This window comes from Equus asinus, chromosome 24 (genome assembly GCF_041296235.1).
Source record: "Equus asinus isolate D_3611 breed Donkey chromosome 24, EquAss-T2T_v2, whole genome shotgun sequence".
Lineage (NCBI taxonomy): Eukaryota > Metazoa > Chordata > Mammalia > Perissodactyla > Equidae > Equus > Equus asinus.
The window spans coordinates 50,993,509-51,019,080 of record NC_091813.1 but is presented as its reverse complement, the minus strand read 5'-3'; the positions used below and the strand labels follow the sequence as shown (position 1 = coordinate 51,019,080).

Sequence of the window (25,572 nt, the reverse complement as noted above, 5' to 3'; positions counted from 1 at the left end):
TTCTTTGCTAGCATATAAAAATATGATTGATTTTTGCATGTCAAGAACTTGTATTTTGCAGGGTGGCCCGGTGGCATAGTGGTTGAGTTTGTACACTCTGCTTTGATAGCCCTGGTTTTGGTGGACTGGGTTTAGTGGCTGAATGTAATTCCCTTGTATGGATATACTACATTTTATACTGGGTGTGGAACTACACACCACTCATCAAACCATGCTGTGGAAACATCCCACATACAAAATAGAGGAAGATTAATATGGATGTTAGCTCAGGGACAATCTTCCTCAAGCGAAAGAAAAGAGGAAGATTGGCAATGGAAATCAGCTCAGGGCCAATCTTTCTCACCAAAAAAACACAACAATTTGTATTTTACAATTTTGCCATACTCACTTATTGGTTCTAGCAGATTTTTTGCTAATACCTCAGAATTTTCTGCATAGATCATCATGTCATTTGCAAATGGACAATCCTTGCCTCTTCCTCTCCAATTTATGTCTTTTATTTCGTTTGCTTGCCCTATTCTCCTAGCTAGGCTTTCCAGTACTTTGCTGAATAAGACTGATGAGAACAGACTTAAATCTCCAATTATTATTACAGTGATTGCTGACATGTATTTGTATACTTATCTCACGCATCAGAACTAATCAGCACTACACTACTTACTGACTCCTTTGGTTTGGCTCCAGAACCTGCTCTAATGGCTCTGGTTTAGTGTAGCAATTATTTCCTTAAGTTGGAGTGTATTTTATTAGTTTCCTAGGGCTTCTGTAAGAACAAATCAATATGCAGGTGGCTCAAAACAACAGGAATGTATTGTCTCACAGTTCTATAGGCTAGAAGTCCAAACTCAAGATGTCAACAAGGCCATACTTCCTCTGATAAGTGTAGGAGAGAATCATCTCTTGCTTCTTCTGGGTTCTGGTGTTTGCCAGCATCTTTGGCTTCTAGATGCATCACTCCAAACTCAGCCTCTGTTGTTACATGGCTGTCTTCACCCTCTGTCCCTTTCCTCTCCTTATAGGGATGCCAGTTGTATTGGATTAAGGGCCCACTCACTCCAGTATCTGAATAGAACTAATTGCATCTAAGATGACCCTATTGCCAAGTAACGCCACAACTTAAGGTAATGGGGGTTAGGACATCAATATATCTTTTTAAAGGATGGAATTCAAGCTATGACAAACATAATGGAGATATTTTCACTATCTCATCCTCTCAAGGATGCTACAGATTCTATGTGTAGTGTTCGTACTCGATAACTATTTTGCCTTGACCTTGGGTTGACTGCTCAGGGTAACTAAGTGACCTAACCCACACCATTTATTTTCTCTCCCCGAAATTGCAACTCAAAAACACTAGCCTTTTCTCTGTTTGTTGTTTGAACTGAGGTCATTTGGACGTAATGTATGACTGCCATCATACCAAAGTAAGATCAATCTTCAGAGACAGAGGGAGAGAATAATGCATCCTTCACATGAAGGACTCAGAAATGAGAGACCATGAAGCTCTGACAAGAGAGAGAGAAAAAAAGAAGCTGAAAAGATACGTGAATCCCTGATTAATTCATACTTCTTGGTGTCAATTCTGCAAGAACTGCCAGATAATTCTTCTTTTGGGGTTCCATCAATCATTTTCATGAGCTACCCTATTTTGCACAAACTAGTCAGAAATATATTGTTCTTATTTGCAACAAAGTGCAAATAAGATGTAAATAAATGTTTTATCTGTGCAATAAAAACAAGCCCATGGCATGGATCTGGAAAATTATGCTAGTTCAAAAAAATAAATGTAGTGAAAGTAAAATAAAAATTTCAGAAAATTGAGAAAAATTGTATAGGAGTTCAAGTTTCCTAGAAATGAAATTATAGGATCATAGGATGTGACAATTTTTAAGATCTGATTTTGTTTCAAAATTGCTATAAAGAGGATTTGAACTGATTTCCATTACTATAAAATTACATGAGAATGCTTATTTCACCATACTCTCTCTAACATTGACAATTCCCCGATTTTTAAACTTTGGCTAATTAGTAATTAATGTTTTGTCTTTTCTGTAAACTGCAAGCTTTTCCTTGATTTGTTCTCACAGAAAGTTTTCACGTGTATGAATTATGTCACATATTTCATTAAAATATGACAAAAATACAGAAAAATTCGCACTCACATGTGCACAGCTCCAGAAAAGTTCACAACGTGAGCACACCTATGGAATCAGCAGTAAGATCAACAAACAGATTATGACCAAGACCTCAGGAATTCTCTCATTGGCCTGTCCAGTTATAACACCATCCCCAAAAGCTAACCACTTTCCTTCTAAATCATAGATTAATTTTCCTTGTTTTCTAATCTATACAGTGAATCATGCAATAAGTGTCTGGCTTTTTTCCACTGAAGATAAAGCTTCTGAGGTTCATATGTGTTTTCTACGTAGTTGTAATTCATGCATCCTTTCTGATGTATAGTGTTTCCTTATATAAGAGGACATACTTTCCTTGTTTACTTTACTCTACATGGAGATTGGGTTGTTTACATTAGTTGACTGTTGTTGGTGGCTGTGGCTTCAAATGTTTACGATTGTAAATTTATTAAATTTTTTTCTTTTAAGTTTCTTCTACTGCTTTTATGCTTCAAAAGTTTCTATTTCAGAATTAACCGATTCACCTACAGTTTTCCAGTCATTCAGAATGATTTTGCCTTAAATATTTAGTTATTAAACACATGTGAAATTAGTTTATTGAATGATATGCTATAGACACAATTATAGTTTTTTAATTTTTATTTCTATGGCAGTAACATTGGATTATAACATTATATAACTTTCAGATGTACATCATAGCATATTTTGAATTCTGTGTAGATTACATCATGTTCACCACCCAAAGACTAATTATAATCCATCACCACACATGCGTGCCTAATCACCCCTTTTGCCCTCCTCCCTCCCTGCTTCCCCTCCGGTACCCATCAATCCAATCTCTGTTGCTATGTTTGTTCATTGTTGTTTTTATCTTCTACTTATGAGTAAAATCACATGGTATTTGATTTTCTCCCTCTGACTTATTTCACTTAGCATAATACCCTCAAGGTCCATCCATGTGGTCACAAATGACCGGATTTCATCATTTCTTATGGCTGAATAGTATTCCATTGTGAGTATATACCACATCTTTTTTATCCATTCGTCCCTTTATGGGCACCTAGATTGCTTCCGAGCCTTGGCGATTGTGAATAATGCTGCGATGAACATAGGAGTGCATGTATCTTTGTGCATTAGGATGCAATTATATCTTTTCATCAAAATGGTGAAGTGATTGAACCGTTAGATGATTAATCTATCTGTGACCCTTGAACTCCAGTGCAAACTTTGTGATCTGGTAAATTGTTAAACAGAGGCATGTGAATTCTCTATTTTGACATTCACATTGATTTTAAGCCAAAGGACTAAAGTTTAATAGTAAACATAGAAGGATTTTTAATGTTTCATTCACCCTTACAGAATCGTAGATTTTTAAAAAATACACACCACAGAAGAGTCTCTCAAGACACTTACAATTCATGTTGCGTGCTTTCTCTTTTTCCTGTATCCTACAGGCTATCAGTGCAGACTATCTCCCAAATCAATGTAATTTTTGAAATTTCAAAGTGTTTATCAAATCCATGGCAACTAATCTAAGCATAGGTCACTCATTTTTTAATTAATAAAGTTTTATAGTTAACACTTGTACGAGAAGCACAAGTTAATATCTATATTAAAATAGTCTCTCTAGCTAGTGGATTTTCTATATGATTCTTTTGAACTACTTCTACTCCTCATTTATATCCCAGATGAACTTCAAGGGAAAATCTTTCATCTTCCTTTGGAATATTCTGTCGAATCTCTCATTTTGCTCCACAGTCAAGTGATTTTTCCAGTCTCCGATGGTACCTAGTGAGATAAGCACACGAACAGCATCTGGGTGAGAAAGTAGCACCATCAGGGCAAAGTTTCCTGCAACCCTCTTTAATCTCTTCTCCAGGCCAAGCTAAATATCTGTTAGTTCTCTGTGTGCTTTGATACTTCACCCTTCCTTATGCGGGATGAGCTAGGAAACAAACTTAGGAACACAGTAACACAGGAAATAGAGTTACAGCCCACCTCCCTATCTGATAGACCTCCAACAACCACTACCATTAAATTACAGCCTTTCTTTGGAAGGAAAAACAAAACTAAAATATATGAAAAGATTAGAATATTTAAATATATTTTACTAATTGCTGGGCACCATACCTGGCAAACTACATCTATCATGCAATATAAATCTTAACCAAACCCTAAAATTAAGTATTTCTTTATTCTTAAAGTTGAAAGAACTGAAATCCAAACATTTTCAAGTAATGAAGTGAGGGTCATAGAGGTAGTTAAAGCTGTCATTGCTGCAGTTTCACTTGATAAAGGTTTGAAGCTATCATTAAGCAAATTTTGTAATGAAGATTAATAATTTGACATCTTCATCTATGAAATTTTCTTATGTAAACATTATTATTGGCATTTGAAACAGGTAGCAAGCTATTATGAGCATGAGAATTACTTTATATCTGATTTAGTTGAGCAATGAGAAGTCAAGTTTGGTAATAAATGGGATTAAAGAGCAAGCAATAATTTTTTAAAATATCAATATCTACAGAAATTTTAATAAATCTTTACATAATTAAGAATTAATGTCCATAATCATAATGCAGCTATGAATAAATTAGAAAGTAAAATACTAATAAAATAGAGAAGTGCCAATTATCTTTTAGACTGATGTACATTAAAAAGATTAAATTAAAAAATTTTGAACTTAAGGAGCATCAGGAAAAGAATATATTCATTCTTAACTACTCCTGGCATGTTATAAGAGCACAAGAAAATTTCTTGCATGTTGTTGAATAATTGAATTCATGCCAGGTTCAGTTAATTAAATATCAATCTACTTTTTACAATGAAAAAAATCTGATACATGAGATAATAACGGTAATACAAACTTGGTTCACCACAATAAAATTTATATTGTTTACTTCTAAAATATTCCAGAAGAAATATAGGAAAATAAGAATTGGAGCTCTCATCACATATATCCTTAGCCTTCAGGTAACACTTGCTAACAAATTTTAAAGAGTAGATAATGTGGACTAGAAGGAAGGAATCTAATGTTTATTTGTCAGGGCTAAGTGTCAGACTCTGTAGTAAAGGACTGTTTGGTTTGCTGGGATACTTTTCATGGCCACTTTCAGTTAGGATGTTTGATTTTCTCTAGGGCCCACATGGCAGTACTTAGAGGGATATGATGGCAGCATTCCTTAATTACTGTAAGGGCCAGGGACTCAAGGGAACTCTCGATACTTTTGCTTCTGTAAACCATTGAGGATCACCTTTGCGCAGGAAATAGCCCTCATTTGTTCTTGTCCCGATTTCATGTTTTATAACATGATCATAATTTGCTTGTGGATCAAACTTCATGTTCTGAAATGTAGCCTTTCTCACAACAGCTTCCAGGTCCTCTTCACTCAGTTCTTTCTCAAGAAAGCTGCTGATTTTAAGCACAGAACTTCTGAGATCCTGAAGGAATTGTGGGTATGAGAAAGTATTCAGCTTACAAGGAATGCATGAGTTCCATTCAAACATTTTGTCACATTTTGAAAACCTAAAGGTAATTGGGCTCATCCTAAGTCTAAAGTTTGACAAGGTTGTGTATTCCTTATTCTTTCTATGAAAATGAAAGCCATGATTGCCAGCTTTCTTAGAGTTTCCTACTGCTTGATTTTATTAGGACAGCTCACCTTCATTCATCAATTCAACCAATACATTTAGAAAATCCTATATGTTTCAGAAACTGTGCTAGGTGCTGGGGAAGTTTATGAGAACAATAATATGCTATCTGTGCTTGTTAAGAGTTTACAATTTCATGAGGGATAGAGGAAGGCAAGTAACTAAATACAAAGGGCCCAAGAAAGGAAAACCAGGTCTGGAAGGCTTCAGTGTTGACGTCTACCAAACATTTAAAGAAGAATTGACACCAATCATCAAACTCTCAAAACATTGAAGAGGAAACACTTCTAACTCATCTAGTAAGGCCATCATTACTTTGATACCAAAACCAGACAAAGACACTACAAGAAAAGAAAACTAAAGAACAACATCACTTAAGAAAGGTAAGATGCAAAAATCCTCAACAACTTACCAGCAAAACGAATTTAACAACATACTGAAAATATATACGATTTTCAAGTGGCATTTACTCCTAGAAAGCAAAGAAGTTTCAACATATGAAAATTAATCAATGTACTACATGACAGTTAAAGAAGAATGGGGGGAAAAAACCCACATGATCATCTCAATTGATGCAGAAAAAAGCATTTGACAATACTCAAAACCTTTCCATACTCAATGGTGAAAGATGAAAGACATTCTGCTAAGATCAGGAACAAGGCAAGGATGCCCATTCTCAACGCTTCTATTCACTATAGCACTAGAGGTTCCACCCAGAGAAATTAAGCAAGAAAAAGAAATAAAGGCATCCAAACAGGAAAGGAAGAAGTAAAATTATCTCTGTTCACAGAAAACATAATTTTATATACAGAATACAATAAAAAGTTACAAAAAAACTGTTAGAAGTCCTAAACAAGTTCAGCAAAGTCAAAGTATACAAAAAACATGCAAAAATCAGTTGTATTTCTATACACTAACAATGAAGAGTCAAAAAAAGAAATCTAGAAAAGAAATCCATTTGTGAACGCATCAAAAAGAATAAAATACTTAAGAATAAAAACTAAGGAGGTGAGACTTGTGTACTGAAAACTACAAAACATAGCTAAACAAAATTAAAGAAAACTGAAATAACTGGAAAAACATCCTGTGTTAATGTATTGGAAGAATTAATAATGTCAAGATGTAAATACTTTCTAAAGTGATCCTTAGATTCACTGCAATCTCTAGCAATATCTGAGTGATATTTTCTGAAGATAGAGAAATTCATTCTAAAATTCATATGGAATCTCAAGGGACCCAGAATAGCCAAAACAATCTTGAAAAAGAAGAACAAAGTTGGAGGCATCACACTTCCTGATTTCAAAATTTACTGCTGCAAATCCACAGTTATCAAAACAGGGTGGTACTGGCACAAAGAGAGACACATAGACAAATAGAACAGAATAGAGAGCCCAGAAAGAAACTCTCATATATAAGGCGAAATGAACTTTGACAAGTGTACCAAGACTGTTCAATGGGGAAAGACAGTCTTTTCAGCAAATGCTGTTTAAAAAACTGGATATCTACACGCAAAAGATAAACTTGGACTCCTTCCTAGTATACCATGTACAAAAATTAATTGAAAATGGATCAGACCTAAACATAAGAGCCAGAATTTAAAATTCTTAGAAGAAAACATAGGAGAAAAGCTTCATGACATTGGAAGTGACAATGATGCTTTGGACATGCAACAAAAAAAATAGATAAAATGGATTATGTCAAAATAAAAAATTCTGTGCACGAATGAACAATAACAATGAAAAGGCAACCCATGGACTACAAGACACTTCCAAATCGTATATATGATATGAGGCTAATATTGAGAGAGCATAACAAACAACACTTTACAACAAAAAAACAAACATGCAGTTAAAACATGAGCAAAGGAGTTAAATAGATATTTCTCCAAAGAATATATCCAAAAGGTCAATAAGCATATGAGAAAATACTCAAGATCTCTAATCATTAGGGAAACACAAACCAAAAACCACAATGAGATACCACTTCACACCCATTAGAATAGCTATGATTTTAGAAAAACAAAAACAAAAACAGAAAATAACAAATGTTGACGAGAATGTGGAGAAATAGGAAGTGTGGAGTAAAAATAAATGGGAATGTAACATTGCGCTGTTTTAATGGAAAATAGTACTCATAGTATTGTGGCTCCCCAAAAACCTATGAAAAGAATTACCATGTGATCGAACAATTCACCTTGTGGGTATATATCCAAAAGAATTGAAAACAGAGACTGAAACACATATTTGTACACTCATGTTCACAGTAGCATTATTCAAAATTGTCAAACTGGAAGCAATGCATGTGTCCACCAATGGATGAATGTATAAAAAAATGTGGTATATGCAAACAATGAAATATTATTCCACCTTAAAAAGGAATGAAACTCTGTCATGTGCTACAACACAGATAAATTCTGATCACATTATACTAGCTGAAATAAGCCAGTTAGAAAAAGACAAACACTATGATCCCACTCAGATGAGACGCTTAGAGTAATCCAATTCTAAGAGACAGAAAATAGAAGGGTGGTTGCCGAGGGCTGGGAGGAGAGGAGAATGTGGAGTTATTGTTTTGAGATATAAAGTTTCAGTTCTACAAGAGGAAGAAAGCTCTGGACATGGATAGGCATGATGGTTTCACAACTATGTGAATGTACTTAATGCCACAAAACTGTACACTTAAAAATGGTTAAAATGGTAAATTTTATGTTACAGACATTTTGGAGGCAAAATTGGAAAAAGAAACACAATGAGCAATGGTAGCTCATAGGAAAAAGAGATTAATTTTACCTTGAAGAAGTTAGAGCAATTTTCAAGAAGAAAAAACATTTCTTCCATTTCAAGAAGGAAGGATAAGAAATGTCTCTGTAAAATCAGGAGAATTCCTTTCTGAGTATAAAAGTAAGTCCCAAGTTACAGAAACTTGAAATTCCTTCCATATTCAATGAAAACTGAACTCCAGTGTGCTTCGTACTTGATAGACTCACAAGTGATGTAGCTGGAAAGGCAGGTTGGAGACAGGATGAAGGGCCCCACTGAGCTTGCTGAGTATCTTAGTACTTACCTCTTAGGTGATAACAGTCAGTGGAAGAGGTTGAGTGTGATTGGTGACTAAAATAATAGGACCCTAGTTATCAAATTATTTCTACAAAAATTTTTATATGAAACGACTGACACGCAATCACAATATGCAAGAACATGAAGAGATGAAACGGTGTAGCTAAAACCCAGCAGAGGTAAAGACAGGGAAATAGAATGATAGATGTTACAGATACTGCAACTATCAAAAAGAATTTTCACATAACTATGCTTACGGAATTCAAGGTGATAAAACACAAAAATAAAAATTTGATAGAAACCTATAAAATATAAAACATAATATAACAGATTTAAAATCGATCCCAAGTCCTGAATAGAGATGAAGATCTTGGTGAATAATTCTAACAGCACATGAGACTCAGATGAATGCAGAAATAACAAACTGGGAGCCAGGGACAGAAGGAAACATTCAGAATCACACATCATGGAGAGACAAAATAGAGAACAGCTTTCTCTAAAAAGCATTCTTTGCTTGGAAGACAGCTTGGAAGACTCTTTCCCATGTCTCTGAAGTTCTCTACTTGTGAGCTTTCCTCAGCATGTGAGCCATTCCTCAACACTGCCGCTTTCACTGTCCATCATCCTGCGCTGGATCCCACCAAACAGTAAGCTGTACTTCATTGACGACAAGGAGCACTGCTCTCCTTTACCACCCTACTACTTCAGTCTCCAAACATTACTACACCCAGGCCTGTGGGTATGTATGAATTTCTTAATGCAAGTTTCAACCAAGTACAACATATAAAGGACAGATGATGAGAGGGGAAAGATTCAATCTTTCACTGTATTAGGCTGTCCCCAGGTTAGGCCACTAAACTCTGCTCCTCAGTTCTTTTAAGATAAATAAAACTTTCTTAAGATTTTTTTACATTTTAAAATAAAACACACATGCAGAAAAGGCATAAAACAATTGTGCAGCTTAATGAATTATTATGAAGTGAACACTCATGGTTCCAAATGCATGTCAAGAAACTGAATAATGCCAGTATTCCAGAACCACACCAAACAAATCCCTTTCCTAATCGTAAACGTTGCCCTCCACCTTGAAAATGACCACTATTCTTATGTTTATAATAACTACTTCTTTACTTTTATTTATAGTTTTATCATCTAAATATGAAACCCCAAACAGTATAGTCATTTCCCTCCATTCAAACTACAGACAGCTCAACACTTGAAACAGGAAAGTGGTAAATGATTTTTTTATAGTTACTATGTTCCAGAGATACCACCTCTAAGTCAGTGGGAAATGTGCAAAATCTTCTGGGATAAGCCATATGGGCTTTGGGTGTTTCTGATGCAATTACCATTGGAGAATCAGTCATAAACAGTATTAGCCAAAATTAACAAAAAAATTTCCAAGGGAAGATCTCGAAATCTATTACAACATTGATGGATACCTCATTGCTTGAGAAAATTGGGATCCTTTTCTTGATAGAGCTTTAAGAGAAACACTTGACTTGACTAAGATCTATCTTTCCTGACAGGGGAAATTGAAAAAAGATTCTCTTCCTATTATATGGTAAAAAAAAAAAATTTTTTTTGAAAGACTGTTGAAAAACCTAGATGAAAAAATAAACAAAGTGCTACTTGATGGAAAATAAGAGAAAAGTGATATCAGGTGATAATATATTGATGACAGAACAGAGAAATATTCGAGACATTTTGCATAGCTGAGGTCTCTTTGTCCAAATTTTCAGCAAATTCTATTGTTTATGAATGCTTTCGTTGTAAGCACATTCTTGCAGAGGAACTCTAGTGTAAAAGTATGGAAGGAATCAAATTTGCATTTGAGATGGTCACTCTGATTGAAGAATGGAAAATATATGAAGATGAGGGGAGATTTTAGGTAGGTGGACCAATTAGAAAAGCTACTGTAGAAACTAAGCAAAAGATGATGGTGACCTGGACTAGGGAAGAGGCAAAAGGAGTGAGACAAGTTGTGTCTTCCACAAAGGTTTCAGAGACAGAATTCACATGACTTAGTGATTGATTGATGAAATGGAGATGTAAGGGTGAAGGAGGTGTTAAGCATGAATCTCGGTTTCTGATTTAGGTCACTTAAATTACAAGTGCAATTCATGGGAGAAGAAGCAGCTTTTGTTGGGAGGCGATAAATTCTATACTGCACATAAAAGTAAGTATATAGAAGACAGTTACAACATATATATGTGACTGGGCTGGCGATGTATATCTGGGATTCATCAATTTATTGTGCAATCTACTCCAGCCTGGTTGATAGTATCTCATACTATATACTTCATGTCACTTGATTTAATGGAAATTTTAACTCTCTTTTTTTACTTGACTTCTCAACAGCCTTAAATATCTTCAAAGGATATTGAAGACCCCTCTTGGCACACCCACTTGGATTCTCTGTCACCACACGCTCCTTGTTTTCTTCCTGCCTTTCTGATGGTTCCTTGTCTGTTCCCTTGGTGGGCTCACCCTTCTCTATCAAGACTCTATGTCTTATGGTCTCTCAGTAATAGATTCTAGTTTCTACTTTCTTCTCCCTCTCTCCCTCCTTTTCCCTTTCGTCCTCCCTTTCCCTCTGCCCCCTCCCTTGACACTTTCAGTTTTATTTACATTCATAGTTTCAGTTATATTCTATACAATGATGATGCCCAAATTAATATTATTGATATTCTCAGCACAAACCTCTTCTTTGGCCTTTAGACTTGTGTTTTCCACTTATTTCCAATACCTTCATCTGGATACTGCTAAGTTACTTTGAACTCCAGATGTCAAAACCAATCTCATAATCTTCTCCCTCCAGCCTTACTCTGCTTCAGTGTTCCCTAAACACCTTCATGAATGACACGATTATGTAAACACGAATATATAACCATAAAGCAGGAATATAGGAAGTATCCTTGACATCTCTCTCTTTCATTTTTCCTATATATAATCCCTTTCCTTTTTAACTCCTAAATATGTCTTAAACTTAGCATTCTCTCTGAACTCAACAATACCTTTCAGTCCAAAGAACCACTGATTTTCAGTGGATTAGCACACTGATCTGTAAGAAGCTTGCCTATATTCACTATTGTCACTTTTCAATACATGAATGGGAATGATATTATAAAAATATTAATTCTATCGATTGCTATCTTTCTTATAATTCTTAAAGGGCTCCTTAATGTTTTTTAAGGTTAAAGTAATCACCATCTTTAACATAATCTACAGACCTTGCACAATCTGGCTCCTGGAAACCTGTCTATCTTAATCTTTTATCACTTCCACTTGCTTTTAACTTCTTCCTTCAGTTCTTCAAGGGTGTCATGTACTTTAAGCTTCAGGGAATTTGCACATTCTCTTTTTGATGCTTAGAACTCTCTTTTACCTTTTCTCCCTTTGTTAATTCGTATTCGTTAGCTTGCTGTTTCCAAAAATATTGCCTACCACCTTCGATTATACCAGATCTTCTTATTCCATATAGTGATATCACACCCGCAGCTATTCTTAACAACACTTATCACACTTTTAATTATAAATATCTTTTTGGGGAATACCTGTCTACCTATTGGCTTATAAACTGTAGGAATAAAAGGTTCAATGCTCTTTTTCTCAGAATTTAATGCCTGTGACATGGTAGGCTCTCAATAATTTTTAGAAATGAGATAATAAATCAAATATCAATCAGAGATCACAAAATAGTGAACTTCAAATGTGTTTTTTTAAATTTATGCGATGTTTTAAGGCAGCTTTGAATGGATGCCAACATGTAAACATTATGTGATTTCACAGGACAGCTACCTTGCAAGATTCTCTTAAAAATACAAGAAGAATTTGCATCACAGGACACACATTCACCTCTGTTTCATTAGCCATATCTTAGTGGCTACTCACCCCAGAACTCCACAGTGCCCTTTCTTTGTTTAAAGCCACTGGTGCTCTAGACACTTAAGTTTGCTTTTCTTGCTACACACGGTTATATGGAAAGAAATTATAAAAGATGACTGTCTACCATGAGAGGAGAGTCCTCAAGAAGACCAGTGATTAGGGGATGGGCAGGAAATTAGAAACCCCAAAAGAAGGCTAAGAAGTAGTTAGGTACGAAGATAACTAGGGGAATGTGGTTCATTGAAAACAAAATGAGAAAGAGTTTCATAGAAATAATAAAAAACAAAAACCTTCTCCTCTTACCTTCTTCATCTCCTCATACATCATGAACAGAATATTGAAGTCATGTTTGTGCTCATACCAGCCTCTGATGTGATCAAACCAAAGGCTTCCTATCACTGTGGGGAAAATTAATAAGTAATAAGGTAAAGATGTTGTACGTATTGAACAGCAATCTATAGCCTTTCTTTTCTGTTCTGGAATTCTCAGAAGGAAAAATAAAGCTCCACCACTGAACATCCATGCTGCCTTTTAAAAATGGTGTTCTGGGGAACAATTACATGCTGTTAGTAGAAACTTGCTTTTCCTATGTGTCTAGGAAAGCAGCAATGCAGAAAAAAGAAGCCTAGAGAACTAATTTTGAAGATTTCTTTCAGATAAGCCTCTTCCTTTTCCTTCTTCCCCCACCTGAAATCATATGTCTTTATTTCTTCTCTTACTGTCTATTCTACGATCTCTGCATAGCAATTATATCTGTCTACAGCGAGAGAGAACCTGAATATAATCTTCAAAATGAATGGGAGCCCCAAGTCCACACTCCTCAAGACTCCTGCATCAATCTATCTTCCTCATTGTTGGAATGAAAATTCCACAGCTGCCACATAAGGCCGAACACAGGTCCATGACAGAGCACAAAACTACATCTACCCTGAGCAGAGCTCTTCAGAAACACATGAATCAAGCTAGTTTGAATTGCTAGGCCATTTGTGGTTTTCTTACGATTGGGTTAAAATATTTCTTAAACAGTATGTCTTTGTAACCTTGACAATCCCCAAGGTGGTCCTGGTGAGGCTGGCAAATCCAGTGGGTGGCAGATTAAGTTGACAGACAATAGTAACCACGTGTGTGCCTTCCACTTTCAATCATTACCCTTTTCCATATTTCTAAATTATGTTCCCTAAGTTTGAGAATTTGCTACGTGGCAACATTGCCTCACAAACGTGTTGTTTAATAAATAAATTCAGAGTTACCTTTTCCATCTAGAAACCTTTTCATGAACTGTTCTATGTTATCTGTAGCTTCTAATGTAACCAACAAATTTGAAAAGTGAAAATATGAGATCAAAACATCCTTGGGGTTTCTGTAGACGTAAAGAATCTGCAAAGGAGATAATAAAGTCTTAATAATTCTTGGTTATTCTTACAGTTTTTTAAACACTAACATAGTATTTCATTATATAAATGCATAATAATTTATTTCATCCAGTTTACTACTCAGGGATATTGAGTATCCCCAATTTCTTGCTATTGCAAAGACTGTTGCAATAAATAACTTTATTCACAAGACTTTTCACATGTACAAGCATACAGGACTAATTTCTAAAGGTGAAATTATTCATTTCTAAGTTTGATTAATATTGCAAATTACCTGCATAAGAGTTCTTTCAATATGCTCTCATGATAATTAAGTGATACTAGATACACAGCCAAGGTAGCATTGGAGTGCAATGAATAAAGGAAAAAATACTTAACAGATGATGTTGAAACAAATAATTATCCACGTGGGAAAAAAAAAGAGAATGGATTTTTACCTCACAACATACACAAAAATCATTTACAAATGGATTAAGCTTTAAATATGAAAGGAAAACTTTGACATCTAAAAAAGAGAGAATATATTTCTGATCATGGAGAAGAGAAGGATTTCCTTAACAGGAAAAAATCATTTAAAGTGTTAAAATGAAAAACAAAGACCAGCCTTGAAAATTCCCAGAGTTTAATGTAGTTTCTTTTGCAAGATTAACTTGACCTGGATCATTTCATGCTATGCCTCTGAAAATCATAAGCAAACTTAACCTGGTTGCCAAGGTTGATATGAGGTAATCACTGACCAATTCCTTATCATTTATAAAATTCTAATGTTACGACCAATTACTGTGAAGAATAAACAGCCACTGCTTTCTCACTACATAAGCTGCTTCATAACAACATACCCTGGAGCCTCATTCCATGTTTTGGTTTGAGTGCTCTTGATTTGCAAACTGTCTTTTAGGTGTGTGCACAATAAACATTTACTAATTACTACTTCAGTGATTTATTGGTTTGAATTCTGTTATTTCTGAACTTTTGACGTTTTATGGCATCAGAAGAGGGATCCAAAGCAGACCCTTAATGACTCTGAGGCCGATAAGCAAACAGGTGCTGGTACCCAGAGAGTCCATTGATATCACTGCTTTCTCATGGACCCTGGAATTTGAGGGTAAGTCTCCCTCAGATCTGAGCTCCACTCTCTTTTCAATTTGAGCTCTCTGACTTTATTGTAATGCCTATATTTTGTTTGTTGAAGCTTCTTGTTAAGTCATTCTGTTCTGTTCAAAAGTGGGGAAAGCATGTAATTCCCCGTGTTTTGCAACATCTGGGAAACTGTCCCCTCGTGGTTGAAATGTCTTAGGAAATCTAAAGGCAAAGACGGATTCCATCTAGTCTAAAGTAAAATGATTGTTCCCGAAAAAGAAAAGAAGAAGATAGGACAAAACCTAAATAGATATTGAAAATTGTAGTAGGTTTGTGGAAAAGGAATCTTGAGAAAAGAATTTTATGTACTTTCAAACAGGCTTAGATTGGAATGGATTTATTTAAGTGAAAAAAAGAGAGAGAATTTTAACATCAAAAGTATGCTGGTGCACCATTACAATTTGGTTTTCCCTCTGTTAAAATCACAAAGTTAGTTAGGTCATTAGTCTGCTCTTAATAAGCAATTGTGAACAAAGTTGTTTACCTTTGATGTAATCTGTCTAGGAAACAAAGATTCTGTGTCTCATTTGTTGTCTGTGCTCCATGTTGTCTTTATCAAGTCTTTGATTACTTAGAAAAAAGAAACTGAGCCTTCTCTATTAAAAGAGTTAAGTTATTTTTACAACTGAATAGCTTTCTGTATTTGCCTTTGAAATATTTTAATTGTCAGCTTGGCTGAATGGATAACTAAGCTTTGTTTCACAGTGACTATGTTTCTATTTGATCAAGTGCACTAAATCTTTTGACATTTTTAACTAACTTCCTGAAATCGAATTCTAAATGAAGTAAAAAGAGAAATGGTTGCTCTGAGTCCATGATAGTAGTGATTCACAGTAATCCTTCTTAAATTGGCCATAAGACTTCTTAATGAACTTCATAAGTTAGAACTCTTTTAGTACTATCACCTATGGATAGTGCCATAATACTAATAATCAATGATGACAAAGTTAAAAAAGAAAATACATAAACACTTGGAGAAAAAAATCCTCAAAATAACTCGGACCAATTAGAAAACTAAAATTGAAATGATAGATTATAGATATAACAAAATTATCTCTATAGCAATGTTACAAAGGACAGTCCTCATTTTAAAATGTCAATATTTAAAAATTAAACATTGTATATAGATAATGCTAATCATTTAACTAAAGAAAACAGAAAAATAAGTGCAAAAAAAATATGAAGAAATAATTATTTAAAATGAAAACAGAAATCAATGAAGTAGAAAATATTAAATTATGTTTCAAAAAGAAGAGAGTTCTTTGGAGGAAAAAAACCATAAACTGCCGATATCCTGAAAAATGTGAAAAGGAAAGAATATAAAATTTTTCATCATTACAAGTGGATGAAAAAGATGTAATCACAAAATTGGAGAAAATTCATCAGATCATGAAAGAATATGCTAATGTATTGTAATAATTTTCCATGTTTTGAAATGTAGATGAAATGTGGATAATTTGCCTTGAAAACAAAATTATAACATCAGTATAGAGAAAGGAAGCTAATTTAAAGAACCTGATGAAAAAAATGAAAATATTGTAGAACTGAGAAGCTCACAGCATCGGATAAATTTATAATGGACTTTAATCAAATCTTCAAAACATTCAATTAATGTATATTTTTTAAACTACGTAATAACTTAGCAAAAATACAAAAAGCTTAAAAATTTATTTTACTAGAATTACAGTAATGCTAAAATCTAATGAAGATAGAGCAATCATAGAAAATTGAAGACCAGTTTTAAAATAATTACAGACTAAATTCCTGAGTAAATTAACAAAATTCTTCCAGCACTACATTAAACAAGTACTATACTATAAGCAAATAGGATTTATTCCAGAAATAGAACATCATTAAATTGTTAATGCATTTCATTTCACTATAGATCAAATGGGGAAAAGACATGGCATCTTCAAAGTTGCCAAAAAAAGCATTTTATATGATTAGATCTTTTCTGAACAAAGAAAACATAAAGGTAAAAGTAAACCCCTACGTAAACAAGAAGAGAAAAAATTTCTCAGCAAGATGTGCCTCAAAAATCAATTGTAAAACAAAACAAAACAAGGAAAGATACTAAAAATGCCAGAGTCAAGGACAGCAGAAGAACATTTACCACCTACATTATTCTATTTTTTCTGCAGATTTTAACTACCAAAAGAGAAAAAAAGGAAGTGTAAACATTGAAAAGTAATGGAAAATAAACCATATTACTATTGTAAGATGAAATCTGTTCCAGAGAATAAAGGGAAAATTAATAAAAGAGATTAAGGGGGTCTGAGTACAAAACCAAACGCTTTTTCTTTGTAACAGCAGTAGCTAACAGAAAAGATAGTAGTGAAAAAGTTTTCCAGTTCATAATATCCATGAAAAATTTTTTTTAAAAACTGGAAATTCAGGAAAGAAATATGTAAAAAGGAAACAAAGAACAAAATAGCACATTTGGGGCCCATAAATGTAGATCTGATAAATAAAATGATGCTGGATGGATGTGGGGATACTGCAATGTTAACGATTGTCCCAGAAATAATCTATATATTTAATCTATTTCATTGACTGTGTTAACATCATTGGGGAGTTAATATATTAAAAAAGAAAGTTGGGATCAGCCACGTGGCATAGTGATTGGGTTCGGAGCACTCCACTTTGGTGGCTCGGATTCACAGTTTCACGTACCAGGTGCTGGCTTGCACCACTAGTTGGTCACGCTGTGGCAGCGACCAATACTGGCAGAGATGTTAGCTCAGGGCTAATCTTCCTCAAGCAAAAAAAGGGGAAGATTGTGGCCAGCCCAAAGGTACAGCAGTTAAGTTTGCACGTTCTGCCTCCGTGGCCTAGGGTTTGCCAGTTCAGATCCCAGGTGCAGACCTATGCACCACTTGCCAAGCCGTGCTGTAGCAGGCGTCCCACAAAAAACAAGGGAAGATGAGCACGGATGTTAGCTAAGGGCCAGTTTTCCTCAGCAAAAAGAGGAAGATTGGCAACAGATGTTGGCTCAGGGCAAATCTTCCTCGGAAAAAAAGAAAAACAAAAGATAAATTTATAACGATTTGCCTTATCAGTTACAATATTTAAAACAGTGAAGAACTGCCACATATTAAACAAATCTATCAATTCTTGGAATAAAGAATCCAGAATGAGAGGGAGCGACTATGGAAATAGCATATCAAACTGTACAGTTCAAAACAGTAGGGAAAGAGTAAATGCTGGGGCAGCCTGTGGCCAAGTGGTTACGTTCACGCGTTCCATTTCGGCGGGCAGAGTTTCACCGGCCCGGATCCTGGACATCAAGCCATGCTGAGGCGGCATCCCACATAGAGGAGCTAGACAGAGCTGTAACTAGGATACACAACTACGTACTGGGGTTATCGGGAGAAAAAAAAAAAAGGAAGCTTGGCAACAGATGTTAGCTCAGGCCAATCTTTCTCACACACACGCAAAAAAGAGAAAATGCTTAAACAAATCATATTGGGTGAATTGGCTAATGCCCTTGGCAAATACCATGCAACAGTCACATTTCAAATCACATGCAGTGTCAGATATAATTTACAATTAAATGTAAAAAATAAAAACATAAAAATTAGGAAAACCCTGGAAAGTATATACATAATCTTTGTGGTGGCGAAATGTTTTCTTAGCAAGACACAAATGCTAGAAGCTATGAAAGAAAGATTAACAGCTTGGTTAAATAAAATTAAAAGCATTCAATTATTTTTAAAGGTAAACTATTAATTGGGAAAATGTTTGTCTCATTTACTATAAAAGAGTAAATAACAGATAAGCTAAAGGAAAACAGGCAAAGAATGTAAAAGATATTTCAAAGCCCAGAAATATAAAAGAAGATATTCAAACATTAAAACCAAGTTATTTATTACTTATTAAAATGCTAATTACTCAAGGATGAGATTTTTATTCCTAGCACATTAGCAAATGTTGATCATTCCAATCACTAGTGATTGTGTGAGGAAAAAACCATTTGTATCTGCTATTTGATGAAGTGTAAATTGATAGATTATAGAAGGCAAGTAGATAATACCTACCGTCACTTAAAATATTTGGACACTTTAACCTGAAAACTCTATTTTTAGGGAAACGTTTCAGCAGATCAAAAAGTGCAAAGATCTATCAGAATATTTATTGCAATGTGATATATAAATTTGTTGCAACCTACCTGTCCATCAACACATGTTCATTATTATATAACCATACAATAAAATCCTACTGAACCATTAATAGAATAGAATTTTATGTGCTGAAAAAGAATACAAGAATCTTGGCTATATGTTATAAAATTACACTGCAAACTATGTGTGTGATGACCCAATTTACATAAATACTTATGATTCTATATGTATTTTTAATGTATAAAATGATATAAAGCTAATAATAACCACATTTGAAAGAACGTGTATGAGTGGTGCTGGAGAAGGAAATTGGAAGAAAGTATTTTTGTTTGTGTAAAAGATTCATCATAAGCAATTTCTGCGACATACTTTAGCTCTTTTGTTCTTGAGACCTTTTGGTGCTAAATAATATGGGAGGTGGGAAGAGAAGAGGCGAGGTGATGGTCTCTTCTGATGGTCCATTTTGTGTACATTGTATTCGAGGAAGGGGACTCTATCAATTGTGTCCACCATTTCAGTTCTGTTACGATGTCCCTCAAAATAAATCAAGCTTAATATCTGCTGAGTCCAGATGGTACCTGTAAAAACAAATAATCTTGTTTTCAACCTTGAATTCATTCTTAATAACTCTCAATAGTAAGGGTTTTTATTTCTTTTAACCACTCTAAGTACACACATGAATTTGTCCAAGTTTTTGCGGTTGCATTTTACATTAAAATTAGTAAAGATAAAATCAAGGGCTCTTAGTTCCTTTTTCACTCTGAGCAGCTGTGATTGTTCTGAGTCTGTGATAGGAGTGATTCAGACTAATCCTTCAGCTTTTTTTCTGTTTCCTGTGCTTCATGTGGGGTCTCTCTCTGTTATTTTCTGTGGTTACCTCCATTTCTCCTTTCTTACTCTCCTTTCTTAAAGCTTGATCTTTTAGAAGTATAGACAATTAAAGCTCAAGGCCCTTTTCATATCTTTTTTTTTCATATTGTGTAGTGTAGGTCTTCCCATACAATATTGAATATTGAAGCATTCCTGTCTTCTTCCTGACTTTAAATGTAACAGTTTAAATGTTTCACAATTGCACATGATGTTTATGTTTGGTAGATTCTGTTTATCCAGTTAAAGAAGTTCCCTTTTCTCCCTAATTTGCAGCTGGTTTCCATCGTGAATGGATGCTGAATTTTATTGAATGCTTGTTCTGCATCTGCTAAGATGATAATTCAGGCTTTCTCCTATAGTCTAGTAATATAGGTGAACTACATTCACAAATTTTTAAAACAATCTTCACTCTCACTTTAAATCCACTTTGGTCATGGTGTATTTTTTTAAGTTCACTAAATTTCTTTTGCGTACATTTGATTTAGAATTTTTGTATCTATGTTCATGAATTTACCATCAATGTTCTAAAAGGAAGTGAGATGCTAAAAACCTTACAAATGACACTACTCAATTGATTTATGTACATGATAGATTTGATACAATTTATGGTGATTCCTGGGGAGACACACCAATATCCCCTTCAAAAGGATCAAGAACCCTATAGGCTGTACTGAGGACTGCTGTGTGGTGTCCCAAACATTTGGGCTGGATTCAGGGTGAAGGAAAGACTCTTATGACTGCAGTGCTTGACCTAAAAATAGGCAAACTGAGATGCCACCAATGTCTAAGGGAGGAAGAAAAAACTACCAGTTGTGTGTTTCCCAGAGCGGAGGAATCCGTGGATGAGGCAATGGGGTACTAATTTGGAGGAATAAGTAAGAGCATGAATTTCAAAGAAGATTGAAGAGGAGGAACTGGAGCATTTTCATGAAAATCAGGAATAATGTTTTTGTATTGACTTGGATCCAATGTATATTTGAGCAACGTTAACCACTCCACGCAACATTGCTTCAGTGGCACCAACCATCCTATGTTCTAAAAAGCACAATGAAAAAAACAAGATTTTTTTGGAATGTAAGATTTGCAGGCAATTTATTTTAGTTTAAAATTAATTCAGTATTATAGAGAAATACTAAGGAATTATAGTAACTGAAAAGCATATTAGGAATTAGTTCTGAGTAAGATATGGGGCTAAGAAAAATCCTCCTGGGTTTTAAATATGTGTTTTTCCATTCTCAGACCAGGGCAACAGGTCAGCATTTACCATGTTTCTGGTCTTGGCTCAATATTTGTTTTCCTCATAAGTGACGCTAGAAATGACGATATATGCATCTCACATGGACTTAATATCACAGACTTTGAGATTCCTTTAACTGTTTTTCTGACCCTAAATTGTTGTCTAAATGTAGGTTGGGCTACTGTCAACGTATGGAAAAGGGCACCTTTGTACACATGTATTGCCAAACCAGCGTGAAGACTGGTAACAGATGGTCCACCCCTCCAACTTACCAGATTTTGGATAGGTAATTATGAAGACATCATCATCTCTAATTTCAAAATCATCTAGATTTTCTAGTAGGTCAACATCAACAAAAGAACGTTCAAAATAACAGCCTTTAAAGTTCAATAAATATGCATCTGTGTTGTCCATAGTTATTCACCTGTAAGTAAAAACAGATAAAATCCTTTTCAAGTTCTTAGTGTTTTATAATGATAACTAACACTTATTGAGTGTTCAATATGTGCCAAGCACCATCTAAATGTTGCATGTGTATCAACTCATTTGCCATGCTAAACACCTTACGTACAATAAATCATCTAATCTTCACAGCAATTTAACGTTGCTAGAAGTATTGTTATTATCACTGTTGGAAAGATGAGGAAACTAACATACTAAGAATCTAAACAGCTTTAACTAAATCCCCATGGGGGAGGTAATATCATGTTTCAAAACATATAGATAAGGAAATTAAAGCACAGGAGGTTCTGCAAAGAGTTCAAGGTTGCCCAGCTGGCAGAGCTGGCAAGATTTGATGCTGGACTATTTGGCCAGAAAGTCCATGCTTTTAATCCCCCTACCATATAATTTCTTAGTGTTTTAGATTTTTATTCCTTACATTTTTTAATTGTTATAGAAATGGGAAACTTTTAATGAATGTAGCTTTTATCACTCTTTTGCTTTTCTGGAACGTGAATAATCTGCTAACTCTGAAAGAATCTTCTAAGGCTTTGGGGTCTGATATGCTGTTTCAAACAAATTGTGAAAAATGCTCTGAATAAGTAATAGGAATTGGTTTTACTTTGGAAATATTGTCCTTTTATTGCTGCAAGATATCATATAGTTATTACACTTTCCAATAGAAGTTTTTATCAGAAATCTAAAGTAAATTTATATAAGAAAATCAAAATAGGAAGTAAATAAAGACATATCTGTTCAAAAATTGGACCAATCAAGCATTTCTCTATTAGCTCTGCCTGAGAAATCTATTCTTCAATGTTAAATAGATGAGGGAACCCAAGAAGTTCAAATAACATTAAGTTAGACCCAGTATATATTTTGGTTATGTAGTTTTTAAAAATTTCTGTGCACACCAAAAAAATGAATTTGTTAAAAGTTGTAAAGAGGGCTTTGTCTAAATTGCATGTCAGAAAACAACATTTAAATTCCTTTACAAACAATCCAAATCACCTGAACAATAGAGGAAAGCCAGAAGTTAGAGTTTTGCTGAGTAAGAGTAGAAAATCACTTGTTTTACAACCATTTGGGTTTCTGAGGAAACATTCCTGTTCTTGGCCCAAATCAGACTGGTAGAATCAGAATTTGTGGGGAGTGTGTCCCAGAAATCTGCATTTTAAGAACCCCTCCATTCACATCAAAAAACAAGCATCAAAATAGTGGTGAAACACTGTCTTGCTTTCAATGGATGTTTTATCTAAACTTCTGGAGAAGCCTTTGTGGGATGTTATTTGACTCCCAATTAAGACCTTACTAACCTGCTAGAGGTTTCCTCACTGGAGATGAAGTCCAGACAACCTCAAATAATGAGAATTGAGAACAGAATAGACCGGTTGATAAACCACAAAGAATGGTTTCAATAGAGGCAGATGGACAGCTATTTTGACATTGACATCCCAGGTTTTCCAGAAAAATCTTTGGGGAACTCAGCATTTGGACTGTGTAAGGGAGAATTTATACTGGATAACATGGACAAATGGAGAAGTCATGAAGAAGGAAACAAAGTTGAAGTGAAAGGCAAAGATGAAAGTGTGAGTCACTAGCACACCTCCAGACACCCCACAAGGCCACTCACAGACTCTCAAAACCAATTCCAGAAACTCTGGATGCTGAGAAAAGAGGAAAGAGTGTCAGGCAGCTCTCACCAACATTCCAAAAACAGCTCCTTTTTTGCTATTTATTATTGCCTTTATTCTGTCTTGCACAGTCTCAGGAAACAGAGAATTATTAAGAGCTGTTGTGTCACAGAAACAAGGAGAAAAGAGTGGGGTATGCGATAGATTCGTGGGGGATCTTGTCATTGGCAAGTGACATATTATTTGCATCTCTTTGATGAATAGGTAAGAAAGTGATCGTATAGAGAGAAAAAAACTGTCTGGGGTCTCCCTCTTATTCTTGTACTGACGTCCAAAAGAAAATGAGGAAAAACAGAAAAATTGAGGAGAGCAAAATAAATACATTTCTATGCTGAAAAGAGGGTGAGACTTGAAAGAGGCTCAAAGTCTACCCTTTGACTACTCACTGTTGCAGATCAGCTGTAGGAAATCCACTTCTGATAATGATTTTAAGGATGGCAAATATTGATGTGTTGCTGAGAAAGAAATACTTCTTACATAGATTGTCTCGGCCAATGAGTAGTGTTCTAGGGAGTCAGCAGGGAACTCAGTTTGGATAAACAAATTAGGTAAGATGTTGACATTAGGAAAAAGATATCTGGTTACTCTGGAAACAGCAAAGGAGTCAAAACTGATGGAGGTAATAAAGAAAACTGCATGTAACCAGTAGTCATATTTACTTAACTTTAGTAACTACATCACAAACAACAAGATGCATTTGAAAGCTATAATAACAAGTTCCTTGGGCGTGAAGGCTGGTTAGTAAATCTTTGAGACCTGTCTTTGAGGGCTGGTGTTCTGTCTTCAAGTCTTTATTTGCACCATCCTATGTTCAACTAGCTATGGCTATGGGAGTTTCCAAGGAGCTTATAAACTCACTGAATATTTAAATTGATTTTCCAAAATGCCCAGCGTTGTCCATCCTAAGTGATGCCCTTCCACTCCTCTTTTTCTTTTAAAGTAGACATTACAGAACATTTGGCCCATCTTTTCTGTGTTCTAAGATAATTGGCATTTGTCTCAGACCCGTCCAACATCTCCCTCAGAGCTTTCACCCATTCTTCAGTCGCCTTTGCCTACATGAGCTGCTCTTTGATAATGATTCTCAGCTTCCACTAAACACAGAATTTGATCCTAGGGGAGAATTTTTATCCTTTCATGTATCTTCACTAATAAGGAAATAGGGTTTAATCTGAGGGTAATTGAAGCTTGTAAATGTTCAGCTTCTCTCTTGTTTCACAGTGTTTGTAAATTAAGACAATAATCTGTTTTGTGAGAATGGCATAGCCTAAAAGTAGAAATCAATAGGAGTAGACTACTTATTAAAATGAAGAGCTCAGCCAAGAATCTCTGATTTCATAACATGAATTTTCATTGGCCTAAATGCTTTAAAGGCCTTTTGAGATTCTTGAGATCTTTCCCTGTTCTCTGTCTCTAGACCAGTCTGTACTTACACCAGAGTGAAAGACAGTAGTGTATCTGCGACTGAAGAATTGTCTTAGTTTCCTCAATTCCATACCAAACAATGATGTGGTACATTTGAAAACTAAGAATACTGCTAATCATTTTGTTTCCATGGAATTTTCCAATGCTTAGTGAAATCTTAGTTTTCCAAGATTCTGGAGGGCGTGCACTATTCCAATAACGGTCTGAAAAGGCAAAATCGAAGAGAGGACTTGGAAAGCCCTATACAGTTGTGGTACAATGACTTGTTCCTCTTCCTCACCCCACATAAGCAATTTTTCTTGTCTTTTTATATCCTTTAAGAACTCAAAGAGTTGAGGTCATGGGACCCCATCATATCATATCACATCAAAATGTATATTTCCTAGCTCTATCTGCTGGGGGACCTAAAAACAATGAGAATCAGTGAGCAATCAGCACACTGAAGAAAACCAAGATCTTGGATTCTAAATACCATTCTCTGTTTACAGGAATCAGGAGAAATGGCTGATTGCAGACGGAGGGCAAGGAAAGTAAAAATGAG

General features: G+C 35.0%; 1 protein-coding gene and 1 pseudogene across 1 annotated transcript; one reads left to right on the top strand and one right to left on the bottom strand.

The window, feature by feature from the left end:
* The window catches only part of LOC106847067 (amine sulfotransferase-like), a 175,475-nt pseudogene that overhangs the window by 120,417 nt on the left and 29,486 nt on the right, over positions 1-25,572 (top strand).
* Positions 3,449-24,045, bottom strand: LOC106847088 (amine sulfotransferase-like). The gene is made up of 7 exons (XM_014866217.3): positions 23,993-24,045; positions 21,744-21,895; positions 19,734-19,942; positions 13,981-14,107; positions 13,034-13,128; positions 5,390-5,576; positions 3,449-3,923 (listed from the first exon to the last, which is right to left on the bottom strand). The coding sequence occupies exons 2-7, from the start codon at positions 21,883-21,885 to the stop codon at positions 3,802-3,804; spliced, it is 882 nt and encodes a 293-aa protein (XP_014721703.1). The 5' UTR covers positions 21,886-21,895; positions 23,993-24,045; the 3' UTR covers positions 3,449-3,801.

Coding starts and splice junctions, on each gene's coding strand:
- LOC106847088 (XM_014866217.3), bottom strand. CDS start 21,885: ATGGACAACACAGATGCATATTTATTGAACTTTAAAGGCTGTTATTTT. Junction 5,577..13,033: donor TGTATGAGGAGATGAAGAAG/GTAAGAGGAGAA, acceptor CAATTCCTTCAG/GATCTCAGAAGTTCTGTGCT. Junction 3,924..5,389: donor GGGCTATTTCCTGCGCAAAG/GTGATCCTCAAT, acceptor TTATCTCACTAG/GTACCATCGGAGACTGGAAA.